We start from the raw sequence: 13,662 nt of genomic DNA, 5'->3' as shown, positions 1-13,662 counted from the left end.
GCATAGGCAGCACCACATAAGTGTGCTCCCTTGCGTGCACAGTTCACAGGCAAAACTTTTTTAATGTGTTTTTCTCCGGCTGCCCAATTACCATCACTCCAGTTTGGTCATTTGGCTTGTTCATTTTCCCCCTCTTCACTGTGGGTTGATAGTCAGTCAAGTGTGACCATTGTCAAGGCAGCCATTGGGGGGGGGGGTTCCTTCTCTTGACTGTAACCCTTGTGCATGCCAGAACTATCCCTGAGGTGGTGTGTTGTGAGCTATCACAAAGTACGCACATTTTTATGTCCATAATCAAATGGCCCTTGATCTTTGCAGACATACTAGCATGCGCTCCCAGTCTATGTATGAGAAACTTTTACAGGTGGTGTGCCCAGACATATGTCCCTCTTCCCTTCCTGGAAGAGAGGTGGGTTGACTTGGACACATCCCTCCTCTAATCCCCCAAACCAGCTACAGCTGGTGCTCAAGATGCTAATTGAACAACGATTGCCTGGGTTGTAGCCCATGCTTTATCTCGCTACAGGAATGAAGCTGACTGTGTTCACAGTCCAAAACTGCAGTAAATACACATACTCATTGCCGTAATGGCAAATACTGCTGAGAAAACTGTTGTAAAGTTGTTGCTGCAATAAAATGCTTCAATAAAGCAGATGCTGCTGTAAAATTCTGAAACAAAGGAAGCAATTGCAGCCTTTACATCCCTCATGTTTTTCTGCGTACATCAGTCATGAGGAGTGGGCGGTGGATTTCTTCCAACATTAAGAAGGCCTGATCCGCTGTCTTTTCCATCCAGGGTTCAACTTGTGGGTTATCAAATCCAGTTTAACCTGAGACCATCCATTTCCAAAAGACTTCAGCTCTACCTGTAATGCCCAGCACTGACAGAGTAACCTCCAATCAGGTAGCAGTTTGATTTTGAGCTCCATTGCGGTTTTATCTTTTGCTTTGTGATTTTTTTACTCCATTTCTCCTGTACCCTTTTTATAACATAAGGTAGTTGATGCTTAATGTGTGTTTTGTCTAATGGTTTAGGTAGTGTAGCTAGTTAGGATAGAAAGGAGAGTGTGGTCTTAATGTCAGTGATATTTTATCTATTTGAAATTTGTGGTGCTTTACTGTAGTTGTGATATTTTTATTTTGTTAGGGTGTGTTATAGTTTTGTTTTCTCCTGTTGCGGATATGGAAAAAGGATTTAAAAAGGGTGTGGCCATAAACTTCCCTCTCGAGACGCACACAATTGGTGCAACTACTGTCTTGTACTCGCAGACCTGAAGACACTCTGCCATTTGCATTAGCTTCAGTTCCAAGGCCATTAACGAAAGCAGGGCCAAGGTGGTACTGAAAGGGCTGTTGCCAGCTGGGACAGCTTCTTCCTCTTCTCCAGCCAGCAAACATGACAGGGGTGATCAGAGTCAGAAGGAGATCCAACGACTTGAAATCTTTAAGGGGGACTGTAAATGGCAGTCTCCCCCTACCTGTAGTTGGCCAGATCCGACGATCCCAAACTCTTCGTCAATTCTGGCGGTCTCTGCATTACTGTCTGATCTGACAACTTAGAGCCGTTCTCCCATGATGCCAACTGCAGGGAGGGCTTTTTCTCTGATGCTTAGCTCTCTCTTGTTGAGGGGCCCCCTCGGGCACAGTTCATTCATGTTTCTCCTCCTCTACTGAGAGTTCTCTGTGACATCCTGTCCATCTCCACCCTGCATCTGAGCTTCTCGAGTTCGGTCCTGGCTGTTTTAGCCTTCTATGAGCAGACGGGCTTCCAGGTCCCATTCATTAGCTTCTTTGTCCCAGCCAGTCCAGTTGGTTGGAAATTTGATACCTGATGAGTTGCAGTGGCTGATGCAGTCCTTTCTGCAAGCCCAAATGCAGTTAAATACATTTGGCCTTTGGTCCCATACCTGAGGCTTCAGCTGTATCAGATTTGTTTTCTCCTTCAGGCCTGATGACTCTGGGGTTTTCAGAGCTTGGTTGCCTTACCACAGGTTTGGTTGGATCAGACAGCTAGGTCGATTTCAGCTCCTACCCCTGCCTTGGTCTTCTTTACTCCAGCTGTCTTGGAGCCAGTGTTAGGTCGGGTTTGATGCTTCAGGTCTCCAAATAGTCTCTTCCCCTTGACAGTTTGCCTCCGATCTCTGCGTCGGGACAGGCGGGAGCGGCTCTTGAGTCTGTCATGTTCTTGGAGTGTTTGAATCCCAAGGGTACTGACTTCAGATGGTCAGCTTCAGCCTCTGCCTACTACATTGCAGAGAGGATGTTCTGACTGGAGATGGAGTGGTTTGTGACAACTGTCATCCTTCCCCCCTTGTCCTCAGTGTCTGCGGACGTGTATCAGCCTATTCTGCGACAGCCAACTCCTAGCCTCCAGGCCCCCTTGCATCCAGAGTCCCTGGTCTCCCCCCACCCCAAATTCCCCTGGATGGGAAGGTCGTGGTAATAGGTGATGCAAGAGGATGCACCTGGATTCCCCAGAGTAATCCCTCACAGAGGATACAGACCTTGAGGAAGCAGACTGGTACCCAAAATCCTCCCATGAGGATGCTGCTTTTGGTGACCTTATGGAGTTGTTTTGCAAATGTGGGGGTTGGACAGCTACAGCCCCATCTACAAAAGAGCCTGTGTTTCTGGAGGCTTTTGAGGTGGGCATACGTAGTCCTGGGTGATCACACACTGGATGCACTCATTGATTTGGTGTCTTGGAGGGGTTGGAGAGAACCTCATACTAGAACCAGTCCCCAAGAAGACTGATAAAATATTGGCCCCTCCCAGGGATCATCAACATTGGAGTTGGGGTTCTGCCATTGACGTCATGGTGTCAGCAGCCACCAAAAAAGGACCTTTCTGAAGAGTTCATCTGTCCACACCCCCCCTCCCCTTCCCCCAGTAGGGAATCTGGAGTGTTGGGCTGGTCGGGGAAGTGCTCCTATGCTTCATTCACATTTGCACTGAGAGCTTTAAATGATCTTGGCCACTTGATGAGACTTCAATGAGATTTTGTCTGAGATGTCAAGAGTGATTAAGACACAACAGACTCCAGAGTCTCAAAAGACTGTGGAGACTGTTGTCCATGTTGCAGTCTGTTGCTAATGTGACCATGCATCTGCATTCTAATGCAGCCAGTGGCACATCCTGGGCTTCAGGCACCAGCATCACCATGTGTTGCCATGCTTGAATGAAACTAACTTTTGAGATTGCTTCAAGGCATATTTTGTGAATGCCTCCTACAATGGCTCATCTCTTTTGGACCTAAAGTTAGACAACTTGACAAAGAGTGAGCAGGATGGAGAGACGCTGTCATCCGAGTGCGTTTTGCTACCCCCCCCCCCCAATGGACCTTCTCCAGGAATCAAAGCGGGGAAATGCCTGTTTAGAAAAGCACAACAGCTGTTTCAGGATGCTCCTGTGGAAGGTTCTCTCTTCGGGGGGGAGGGGGCAAAATGGGTGCTACCCATGTGGTAGGGGTGGTCTGCAGAATCCGGGCTTATATGGAGCTTTCCCCGGGGGGCCCTTTCAATGATCCTGAAGGGTTTCCAGATTGTCTGGCTGCAGTCAGGGGAGTCGTTTGGCTATACACCCGGAAGCTTAGAAGCCCGTCGCCTGAGACCCGTGTTGTCATTTCCGGATGCTGTATTTCCATTGTTTTCTGCCAAAAGAGAACAGCAGACACCTTCCAGACATGCCACCCTGTCAAAGGAAGCAATTGTCGAAATCTGAAAGCTGTTAGAAAATCATGTCATTCATGAGGTCCCACCAAACCAACACCAATCAGGCATCTATTTCAGACTCTTTTTGTTTCCAGAGAAGAACAAGGACCTCAGGCCAGTCTTAGATGTGAGTAAGTTAAATCATTTTGTCAGACAGACCAAGTTATGGATGGCTACAATGCAGTCCATTCTGCTTCCCTTGAGATTAGTTGAACACATCCAATTGTCCTTCAAGGATACCTACCATCTTTTAAAGATAATGAGGTGCTCTGGGAGGTTTTTGCACTTCCAGTGGGGTCCAGCCATTACCAATTCGGTGCACTGCCCTTTGGTCTCTCTACCGTCCCCAGGGTGTTCAGTTGTATGGCAGTCATAGCAGACTAGCTCAGGCTGCAAGGGGTTCTAGGTCTTCTCATACTTGGAAAATTGACTTCTCACCATCTGTACAAGGGCTTAACTAGTCAGGGACTCCTTACTGCAGTTGTGCTAGTCTTTGGGAAACACTGTAAACCATCAGAAGTCCAGTCTTCAACCAGTCCAGATGTTGGAGTTCATAGGCTGTCAGTTGAACACAGTCCGACAGATTGTAACACTGTAGTATCAACTCTTCGCTTACAGGCCACCACCTTACTGTCCTAGAGAAAGCCTCTGGCATCTGTGGTTTTCAGACTTATAGGTCACATGGTCACTGCAGTCTGTTTAGTTCAGCTGGCAAGGTACCACATAAGGATTCTGTAGTGGATATTAGCAACACAATAGTCATACTTAAGTTATTTATTGCGTTTTCCCATAATACTGACACAGATCTGCTGGAGTCAAATCAAGTGGTGGCTGGAGTCCCCTGGTGTCTGCCATGAGACCCCCCCCCCCACCCGGTACAGTCACGACAGATGCCTCCCGTCTTAGAGCTGTTGGGGTGTCTGTGTGTGAAAGCCATTTTAAAGGGAAGACGATCCAGGGGGACCTGGTCAACAGCAGAGGTCAATCTTACATCATTGTCTTGGAGATGAGGGTAGGCCTCCTCAAATTGCAAGCTTTTCAGGACCTTCTACCCAAGAGTGTGATCTCAGTACAGCTAGGGGACAGTATGTCTGTCATCTGATTTGAACAAACAAGGAGGAACCTAATCATACCCTCTTTGTTGGGAGGCCATGAGGGTCTGGCAATGGGAGATCTTTTGTCAACGGTTTCTGGCAACAACGCACATTCCCAGGAAGTCCAACATTTTAGCTGACTCTGAGCTGGAACATTCTTCTTCCTCAGTAGTGGTCCCTAAATTTGAGGGTTGCTACTTGGATTTTTCAGGGCTGGGGCACTTTGTGTTGTGATCTGTTTGCCTCCTCATGCATCAGTTATTGCACCTTAGCTCTCATAGGGACAGTCACCCAGGAATGCTCTTCTGTTTGCTTGACCCCTGGGTCTCCTATATTCGGGATTATTATGGATCTGATTTCTCATCTGGCTGACTTTGACCCACCCATTGTTTGTACACTCAAGTTAACTGCATGGTTCCTCCAAGTTCCTTGATGGCCAGAGGTCCCAAGCTTTCAGACAGTGACTTATATTTTTTCAACCTCTCCGAAGCTATCTATTTGCAGAGACTGTGCAAGCAAGTGGCGAATCTTCAACCTTTGGGCTTATTCTAAGGGTCTGGACACCTTTTAGCACAGTTGGAGGCTATCCATGGTTTTCTTGCTGGCTTATTTAATTCAGGATCCAGTTATTCCACTATTATGGTTCAATTAACAGTGTTCCCAACTTTTACACTGGTAGAAGCAATACATCAGTAACAGCTTTAAAGGATTTCAAAGGCTTTTCTGATGGGATCTTTTTTTTATTACACCACCTGTCCAGGGCCCTTTTCCTTCATAGAATCTGCCTTTCATGCTTTAAGTGCTTCCTGGACCTCCTTATGAACATTCAGCAGTGGTTTCCTTGAAACTGTTGTCTTGGAAGACACTGTTCTTGGTGACTGTAACTTCGGCCTGGCATGTGTCAGAAATGGAGGCTTTATCCTTGGTGCCTTCATATCTGGTCTTTCATAAAGACCAGGTGTCCCTCAGAATGGCTCCTCCTTTTGTGTCTAAGGTGGTTACAGACAACAATTTAAACCAGGCCATCCACTTGTGTTTTATCTCCACATTTTCTAAAAAAGGAGAATATTTTCTTCATTGCATCAATGTTTATTGACAATTGAGATTTTATCTGAATATGATTAAGTTCTTCAGAATCTACAGCCAGTAGTTTCTGTTTCTCTAAGGCCTGTTGAGAAAGCCAGTATTAAGCCTGCTCTTTCTGAATGGCTCCCTGATCGCATTACATTTGTGTACAGTTTGAAAGGGGAGGATTTGCCTTGCAAATCAAAGGGTCCTTCTGCTAGAGCTATGACTACCTTTATGACCTTCCTCTCAGGAGAGGTTATGGATGACATTTGTGCTATTGCTACTTGGGTAGGTCATCATACCTTTGTGTCCCACTGTTAGTTGATATTCAGCTGTGGTTTAGAGCCTCTTTTGTTGCCACCTTATTGTTGAATGTGCTCTTCTAGGCCCCTCCCTAGGGTGTAATGCGGCTGGTGACTGTCCCAAAGGTTGAACCCACACAGAAGAGACATGATATGAAAGTTTTGTACTTTCCATAATGATAGATCTGCGTTGTCTCTCTGTCTGGTTTCACCATCCTGCCCACCTGCCTCCTTCTGTATTATGTTCTTTCAGTCTTTTAGGAGTCTCTTTGATCAGCAGTGAAACTGTTTTGGAGAGGGGCAAACTCGATCTGAGGCTGCTCTGTCAGTGCTGGGCATTATAGGCAGAGGAAGTGGAGCTTGGGGAGCTTCAGTTTTTTCATAAATGACCAGTCTGTGGTCAGAGTTGGATAGTTAACCACTGGTTGAACCGGATGGAAAGACAGCATGAATCTATAGTTATGGTAAGTACATAATTTTCATTTCAAGTAACTCTTCTTCCCCTTCAAAACAGCTATGTTCATAGGTAAGTACTTGGCAATTAGTCCGCAGACCAAAAAAACCCTATTCAGAAGTTCCCCTAGCTTCAAGAATGGCAATGTAACATAGACCATTAGAGAATGTGAGGATGCAAGGATGCTTATCCAGTTATCTTAGGCTTACTTTGAAGGTGGCAAAGGTGGTGGTCTACTTAATTGTGAAAGTTTGTTCCAGGTCTTAGATTCATATTGCAATGTGTCGCTGTCATGCCAGCGTGTCTTATTTATCTGTTAATGAAGGTCGAGGTCCTTGAACAGAGTATTTAAGGCATTGCTAGTTCTGTGAAGGAATAGGTCAAATAGGGTTGGATCTTTCATGGCATAAAAAGCTAGACACATATCGCCATGGAGAAGTCTGTTAGAGGTGTGGAGTACAATGAAAGGGCTTACATTTTCTTCTAATAAGCTAAGATTTTTCAGGCAGTTGATCTTTCTTTTAATTGTGAATCTGAGGTCTCTCTAGGTGTGTGATATCTTCAGACAGATACACACCATAAAGTGCATTATATTTAATAATGGGTATAATAAGGTAGTTGTTTCCTTGCACCAGCAAGTTTGTTCTTTGTAGCCGTACTAGCGTTCTGCACATGATTCTGTCCAAGTATTAGCTTGAGTAGTGATAATGTGATACAGCTGAGTATTGACCATACGTTTGTATTTACAGAACCTGTGCTGTTCCACTCTGGCTGTACTTTGGAGTCTTTCTAGCCATGCATATGATTAAGTGGGGGAAGCAAATGTCACCTTAACATTTTTGTAATTTCATAAAAGGGTTTGATAATTTGGGGAAATATTTCAGAAGTGGTTGTATTGCTTATTTGCAGTAAATGGGTTAAGTTATTGTCAGAGAGTATAGAGTCAGAGGATGCTGAAGTTGCCCAGAAGTAGTGCAGCACCTACATCTGTGAATGTTATTTTTTTAAGCTTGGTGCATGTAGCATAATCCGTGATTGTTCTGCTGGTAAGACTTTTCACTCGTCTGTTTTGAAGATGCATAGAAATGTGTACTAATACATGTATATTGTGTGAACTGAGTTCATGTAGTTGTGATTTTTATGCTTTTCCTTCTTTAGTACACAGTTGAAAACCAATGTTCCTAGTGTAGGAGTATCCTCTTCATACTGTAAGTGTTTGTAATTCTGATGTGTAATGTCTAGCCAGAGACAAATGTGTAAGCAGTAATATTTAACTTTTTTCATGTATTGTGGTGTTTATCTGGGAACTGTATGCTTGTTTATTTATTGTAGTGGTAATTAGCTGTACTTGTGACAAGTCTGTTAAAATTGTTATTTATTTAATGGTTTTAATTTGTTCCTCAGGAAATTGCAAATTCCCAGTAGTGTCCCTGGAGAGATGCCTTCGTCAAGCCCACCAAAAGACAGTGGGAACCTAACGTCTGCAGTTCAGGTATGTTTTTACATCTTGAAGACTACACTTTCTTCCATATTTTAACCCTAAAAAAGACGTACAATAATAAATTGTTACTTCATAAGACATCATGTGTTGCCTACATACCTTCACTAGCATTGCTGCTTATTCTAATGTATACTAGTGGTATATATATTTTTTTATAAATCTGAAATGTAGAGTCTTTATGTGGAGCTTTTACTTTATTGTCCATTTATACTGTTTAAGGCATCAACGTTTTTTTTTTATCCCCCCCCCCCCCCGACTTATTCACCCAGTTATCCCATTCATTCTGGTGGAATTGGGAGCTGGGTATTCCATCTTATGCAAGGATCCTATGGCACATTCGTTCTTGCCTAGGAATCATTAGTAGTCCTCTGTTCTGCAGTGAGTCTAATAGTAAGGAGCACTGCCAGCTTGTTAGTCCTGGGGGGTGGCGACCCTTATCCCTTAAAACATGCCCTTCTCCCCTTAGCAGCTCCCCACTGCCTTACAAGGGGAGGTGTGCTTTATGCTGTTTTGCTCTTGGCTGCATTGTGGGAATGCAGAACTGGCTTGGAACTCCACTAGGTGAACACCTAGTGCTTCTGCCGTATGTCACCTGTGTGATCAGCCGGCGCTGCTTTCCTCCCTCAAGGATGTGCAAAGTAGTCTGGCCTGTTGCCCTTTGTCACAGAGATGGCAGTGGGAAACAAAGTTTAAGCACCTCAGAGGCATTACTGATTTGTTTCTTTCTCTGTCTCCATCAGTATGTGGTTCACAAGTCTGAAATTTAGAATAGAGAGCCATTGCTAAACATTAGCTGACCAGAGCAGTAGAGGAAGGAAGGGGAATGTTCAACCGAGACTAATGTATTCTCTCACCTCCTCCTTGATGGTCACTGTTAACCCCCCCCCCCCCCATGTATTGTTCCTGAACGGAGTAAATGAAATAGGGAGGGAGACTAGAAAGGTGGAAATCACAATTTGCAGAGTTTCCATACTGAGAGCTGAATTAGAGGTTTTGAGGTATTGGGTGAGACTAAACTTGGCATGCATACAGTGGAAATGGATGCATTGATTTTTTTCTGGGGGTGGGTAGGAGGGGAAGAGATAAGAACTTTGAGAAAGGGGCATAGAGATGCCATTTGGCAAAGGAAATGAGCTAAACACTGATTGGAAAGTACTGTTTTATAGGAGTGTGGGATCCCAGATTAGATTGTCTCTAGCATCGGACAATAGAGTACAAAATAAATACAAACTTTAGATGATATTGGTAGTGCTAAGGTGTATGATGGATATAAATGCCCTTTATTTACTTGATGTGTCTCTTTTTCTGGGTAAATGTGCTGTTACCTTGTAACTATTCCCAGGCATAAACTGAAAAGTTTGTTAAATAGCAGAACAGTCTGTGTAATACTTACTTTTATGGGGTCTACTTTATTCTCTCAAAAGACGATTCCGTCGAATACGAATCGCGCGACACATAAAAAAGCGAAACGTGAGTGTCGAACTAACGAAACCGTCGAACTGTCATAGTTGGCCCGTCTGCAGTATAGCTTCGTAAGGTGTGTGCTATAGTTACAGAACTTAGGGCTAGGGTGCAGGTTAAGGTAAGTGCATAGGTAGGTAATGTATGTAATATGTGTAAGGTTTAGTATAGGAAGTGTATGTGTGTGGAATTTCAGTTTGTTTGGGTATAGCTTTGTAGGGTAAGTGTGCGGTAGTTACGGACCTTAGGGTTAGGGAGGGGTTAAGGATAGTGCATAGATAGTTGTGTATGTGGGGTTTAGTGCAGGGTTAGAAGTAGGGTTTTGGTGCTTGACAGTAGGGTTAGAAGTAGGGTTTTTGTTAGTGAGTGTATGTATGTGTATTTTGCTATTGTGTTTGGGTACATAAGTGTGTTATGGGCGGTGGGCTTGGCCAACTGTGACAGTTCGTTTTAAATTTCGTGGTTTCGTTGGTTCGACGTATTCATGTTTCGCTGTTTGTGTCGCGCGATTTGTATTCGACTGAATCGTCTTTCGAGAGAATAAAGTAGACCCACTTTTATGTACCAGTTATTCAAGAAACTTTGCATTTGAAATTCAAGAGTAGTAAATTATCTTAAATATGCTTGTGCTAGACACAGAACATTATTAGGAGAACAAAGACAGTTCAGAAAGGATTTTGATTCTTAGTGATGTTAGATGCATTAAAGAACATTCACACTAAATCTTGATGTATGTGTCAGTGTGTCAGACGGCAAGGTGGCCTATCTGAATACTTAGTTATTAAAACAGGAGTTCCTCAAGGGTCTATTCTTGGGCCTCTCCTTTTTAATATTTTCATAATTAATCTACATACTGCCTCCCTTCAAAGTACGCTTATCCAGTAAGCAGATGACTCACAATCATCTCCTCCTTCCGTAATCTTCAAAAACTACCACATGTAACACAGAATGCCTTTACATCCATAGAAACCTGGTTAAATGAAGCACAATTTCTACTTAATCTTAAAAAATCTAAACTATTGCTATTCTCAGCTAAACCAGTCTTACAAGACTTCAACATATACTCACAAGACAACACAAAAATTGAAATAGTAACACATACCAAACTATTAGGCATTACTGTGGAGAACAAACTTAACTTGAACAACACAGTACAGTAAAAAAAATGTTAAACTTGGCAGACTCAGTAGACACAAACTTTGCATGGATAAGACCACCAGAAATACACTTGTCAGTAGCCTCCTGCCATACCTGTCAACTGCATAGATTTTTGCCTCATATTTTTGGTTTGTTTTTCAAAAAATTGTGGTAATCTAGCAAATTAATGGCAAATCATTAAAGACTGAAGTTAAGTAATGACAGACATTTGAGTTTGACTTCATACTATTCAGAAAATTCATGCTAATGTAAAACCTGTTAACTTTTTAAGTTTGTAAGAGCAGTATTTAAAAATTGTCCCTATTTTTGAGCCTTTGCCCCACTTTTATTCATGGATTTCTTGCTCTAAGTGGTTGAGAGGTATGCGCTCCTGCTCCAATCCCTCTTATATGGAGTCCCCCATTTTCACCAGCCTCCACCAGTCTCTTAAAAATAAACTCCAATCATGCTACCATAAAACTGCCAAATTTACAAGTGGCATACCTTCACACGACTGTCAAGCCCTTAAGAAGTTAAACTGGCTTGAATTCCAACACTACCTTGGTTCCACCCAACTAACTCTAGCTCATAAAATAATTTACAAACCAGACAACTGCCCTGCCCTACAGCACATTCTACAACTATATGCCCATCCCTTATTTTGCGATCCACTAATAAACAGCTTTTAACCATTATCAAACCCAACAAAATAGCCAGTCAGAACCTTTACTCCCATGCCACTGCTGGGAGATGGAATGCCTTTCCCCCAAGATATCGCCCTCCTAGACTCATTAAAAGCATTGAAACTATCTTTCAAGTAGTAGTACCATAACAGTCAGATCTGTTCCTGTGCCCAAAAGTATAGGCCACCGTGAATTATCGTGCGTTTGTTTTTCTTCCTATCCCAATATTTTCTCTGTCTTCTTACCAACCTCTTCACTGAATAGTATACTTCCTCTTTCTCTCTTCACTCTTCAGACACTACGCTAATATAAGTTTTTTCCATACCACATTTCCATTTTATATTTTACCTTTTCTTACTTTTCATGTCGAATATCCAAATGCCTTAATATCCCCTTACTTTTCTTTTCCTATCTACTGTTGCACTATCATCTCCCTCCTCCTCCTCTCAAACCTTTACATTTCAACTGTTCCTATCTATACTGTCAATTCAAAAGTTCTTTTGAACACACCTTGATAAAGCATATGATAATTTTTGGCACTTTGTGCATAGTGTAGCTATTATATGTATATAGCAACTCTGTTAATTGTTGACACATGTATATAGTAATTCTGTCAATGTTAACACTTGCTGTGCTACTTAACCTGTATAATTTGCTTTGTTAAAATTGTTTAATGGCTTTAACTATGTATATCTTTTAGTAGTGGAGCTTTTCTCTCTGGGCCTCCACTGAAAATGGATTCCTGACCCAGTGGACTTCCCGGCCAACAAATGTCAGTAACTAAGTAATATAAATAATGTATAACAGAGTGCCAGTACATCTTTAGCACGTCACCCAAAAGTGCTCAACATTATGGCAGCTGACTTCAAAAGAAATTACTTGAGCTCCTCTGAACTCATGTATGTGCTAGTCATTTGTTAGAGGTTTCTTCCCTTCTGTCATGATTGCGCACTTGGATCCAGTGTTGTTTTTTTTCTATTAGCATTCAGCCTGCAGGTTATGTGATCCAGGTCTGGCCATATCCCAAAGAATTCAGCTCGCCAAGCTCTCCCTCTTCTACTCGAAATGCCTTGCTTAACTAAGAATACCCCAGATCTCATTTAACCCCGTTCCCAGGACAGCAGCTCAGTCTTTTGTTCTGCAGGAGTATATCCTTTTCAGCTATTGTTAGCATGTTTTTTTTTGCTGCCTTTTTCATCTGCCCCAGTTAGTTGATGTAGTTATAGTTTAGGGTAGTGTAGGCTTATTGGAGTAGTGATGAGCTTTTCCCAACAGAATGTGTTTTTTTGAAGTATGTTTCTTTTGTAGGTTAAGTAGTTAGCGGAATGTCATTTGTTGTAGTTGGTCCCTTTTCTCTAGACCTTGGCTTAATGTAATGTTAATTTTGACTTTTCTTTGCAGGTTATGTAGTTTCTTACGTTTCTGTATGAATCCGAAAGGGTTTCAAAAATGTGTGGTGTATGTGCACATGCTCCCTTTGGAGGACACCTATGATAGGATTGTTTTACTGCCTGGGGTGGACGGTGGGGAGGTGTCTATCTGGAGTCACCTTGCTGCATATACAAAGGCTTAGGCACTCATGCCATTAATGAGATGAGAGCCAAGTTAGTTCTAAAAGGCCTCCTTCATTTCGGCAACTCTTCACCCTCTTCCTGTAAGGGGGGCAAGTTGAATCAGGGTTATAGACAGGGATCAGAGGACCCCAATCCTTCCAAAGGGGACTGTAAGCAGTCGGGGCCCTTCTTCTGCTTTTCTGTTTGGTCTGCTGGATCCAAAGGTATCAAGACCTTCTGATGCTACAGCTGCTTTGGCTCTGACATTTTGGAGTCTTAATGCTTTCGGTGCAGATTTCAGGAAAAGCTCCTTCTCTAGCAGTTAGTGTCTCTATCCCTTTTCTGCCAAGGGGACTTCTTTGGGAGAAAGTAGTTCTCACAGGAGTCCTTCACTTTCCTGCCCTGCATCAGAGCATCTCCAGTTTGGATCCAGACAGCAGTGCCCTTCCTACTAGATGGACCTCCAAGCTTCTTTCAGTTGCTTCATCTACTCTGTCATTTAGGTCAGTCAGCAGCCTAAAAGTTTTGGATTTGGAGCAGCTGATGAGGTCCTTTTTGCAGATGCAGTTACCCTCCCACTCAGCTCTAGGCTCTCACCATGGAGCTTTGCCTCAGTTTGGTTTCCTTCCTCGACCCCCACTGATCCAAGATCATTGGGGCAGGTTGTGTTCTTTTCCTTTGGACTAGTTCTGACAGCAT

The 13,662-nt window shown here is 43.1% G+C and overlaps 1 protein-coding gene across 1 annotated transcript in view; it reads left to right on the top strand.

Annotated features, from left to right (window-relative positions):
- Positions 1-13,662, top strand: part of ELL (elongation factor for RNA polymerase II) — a 1,387,197-nt gene that overhangs the window by 862,892 nt on the left and 510,643 nt on the right. The window contains exon 7 of the mRNA XM_044053846.1: positions 8,033-8,120. Within this exon, the coding sequence (XP_043909781.1) occupies positions 8,033-8,120 (88 nt within the window). The remainder of the gene's footprint in view (positions 1-8,032; positions 8,121-13,662) is intronic.

This window comes from Protopterus annectens, chromosome 13.part0, assembly GCF_019279795.1.
Source record: "Protopterus annectens isolate FY-2018-M chromosome 13.part0, PAN1.0, whole genome shotgun sequence".
Taxonomy (NCBI): domain Eukaryota; kingdom Metazoa; phylum Chordata; order Ceratodontiformes; family Protopteridae; genus Protopterus; species Protopterus annectens.
Note: the sequence above shows the minus strand (reverse complement) of the source record. Positions and strands in the feature narration are given on the sequence as shown.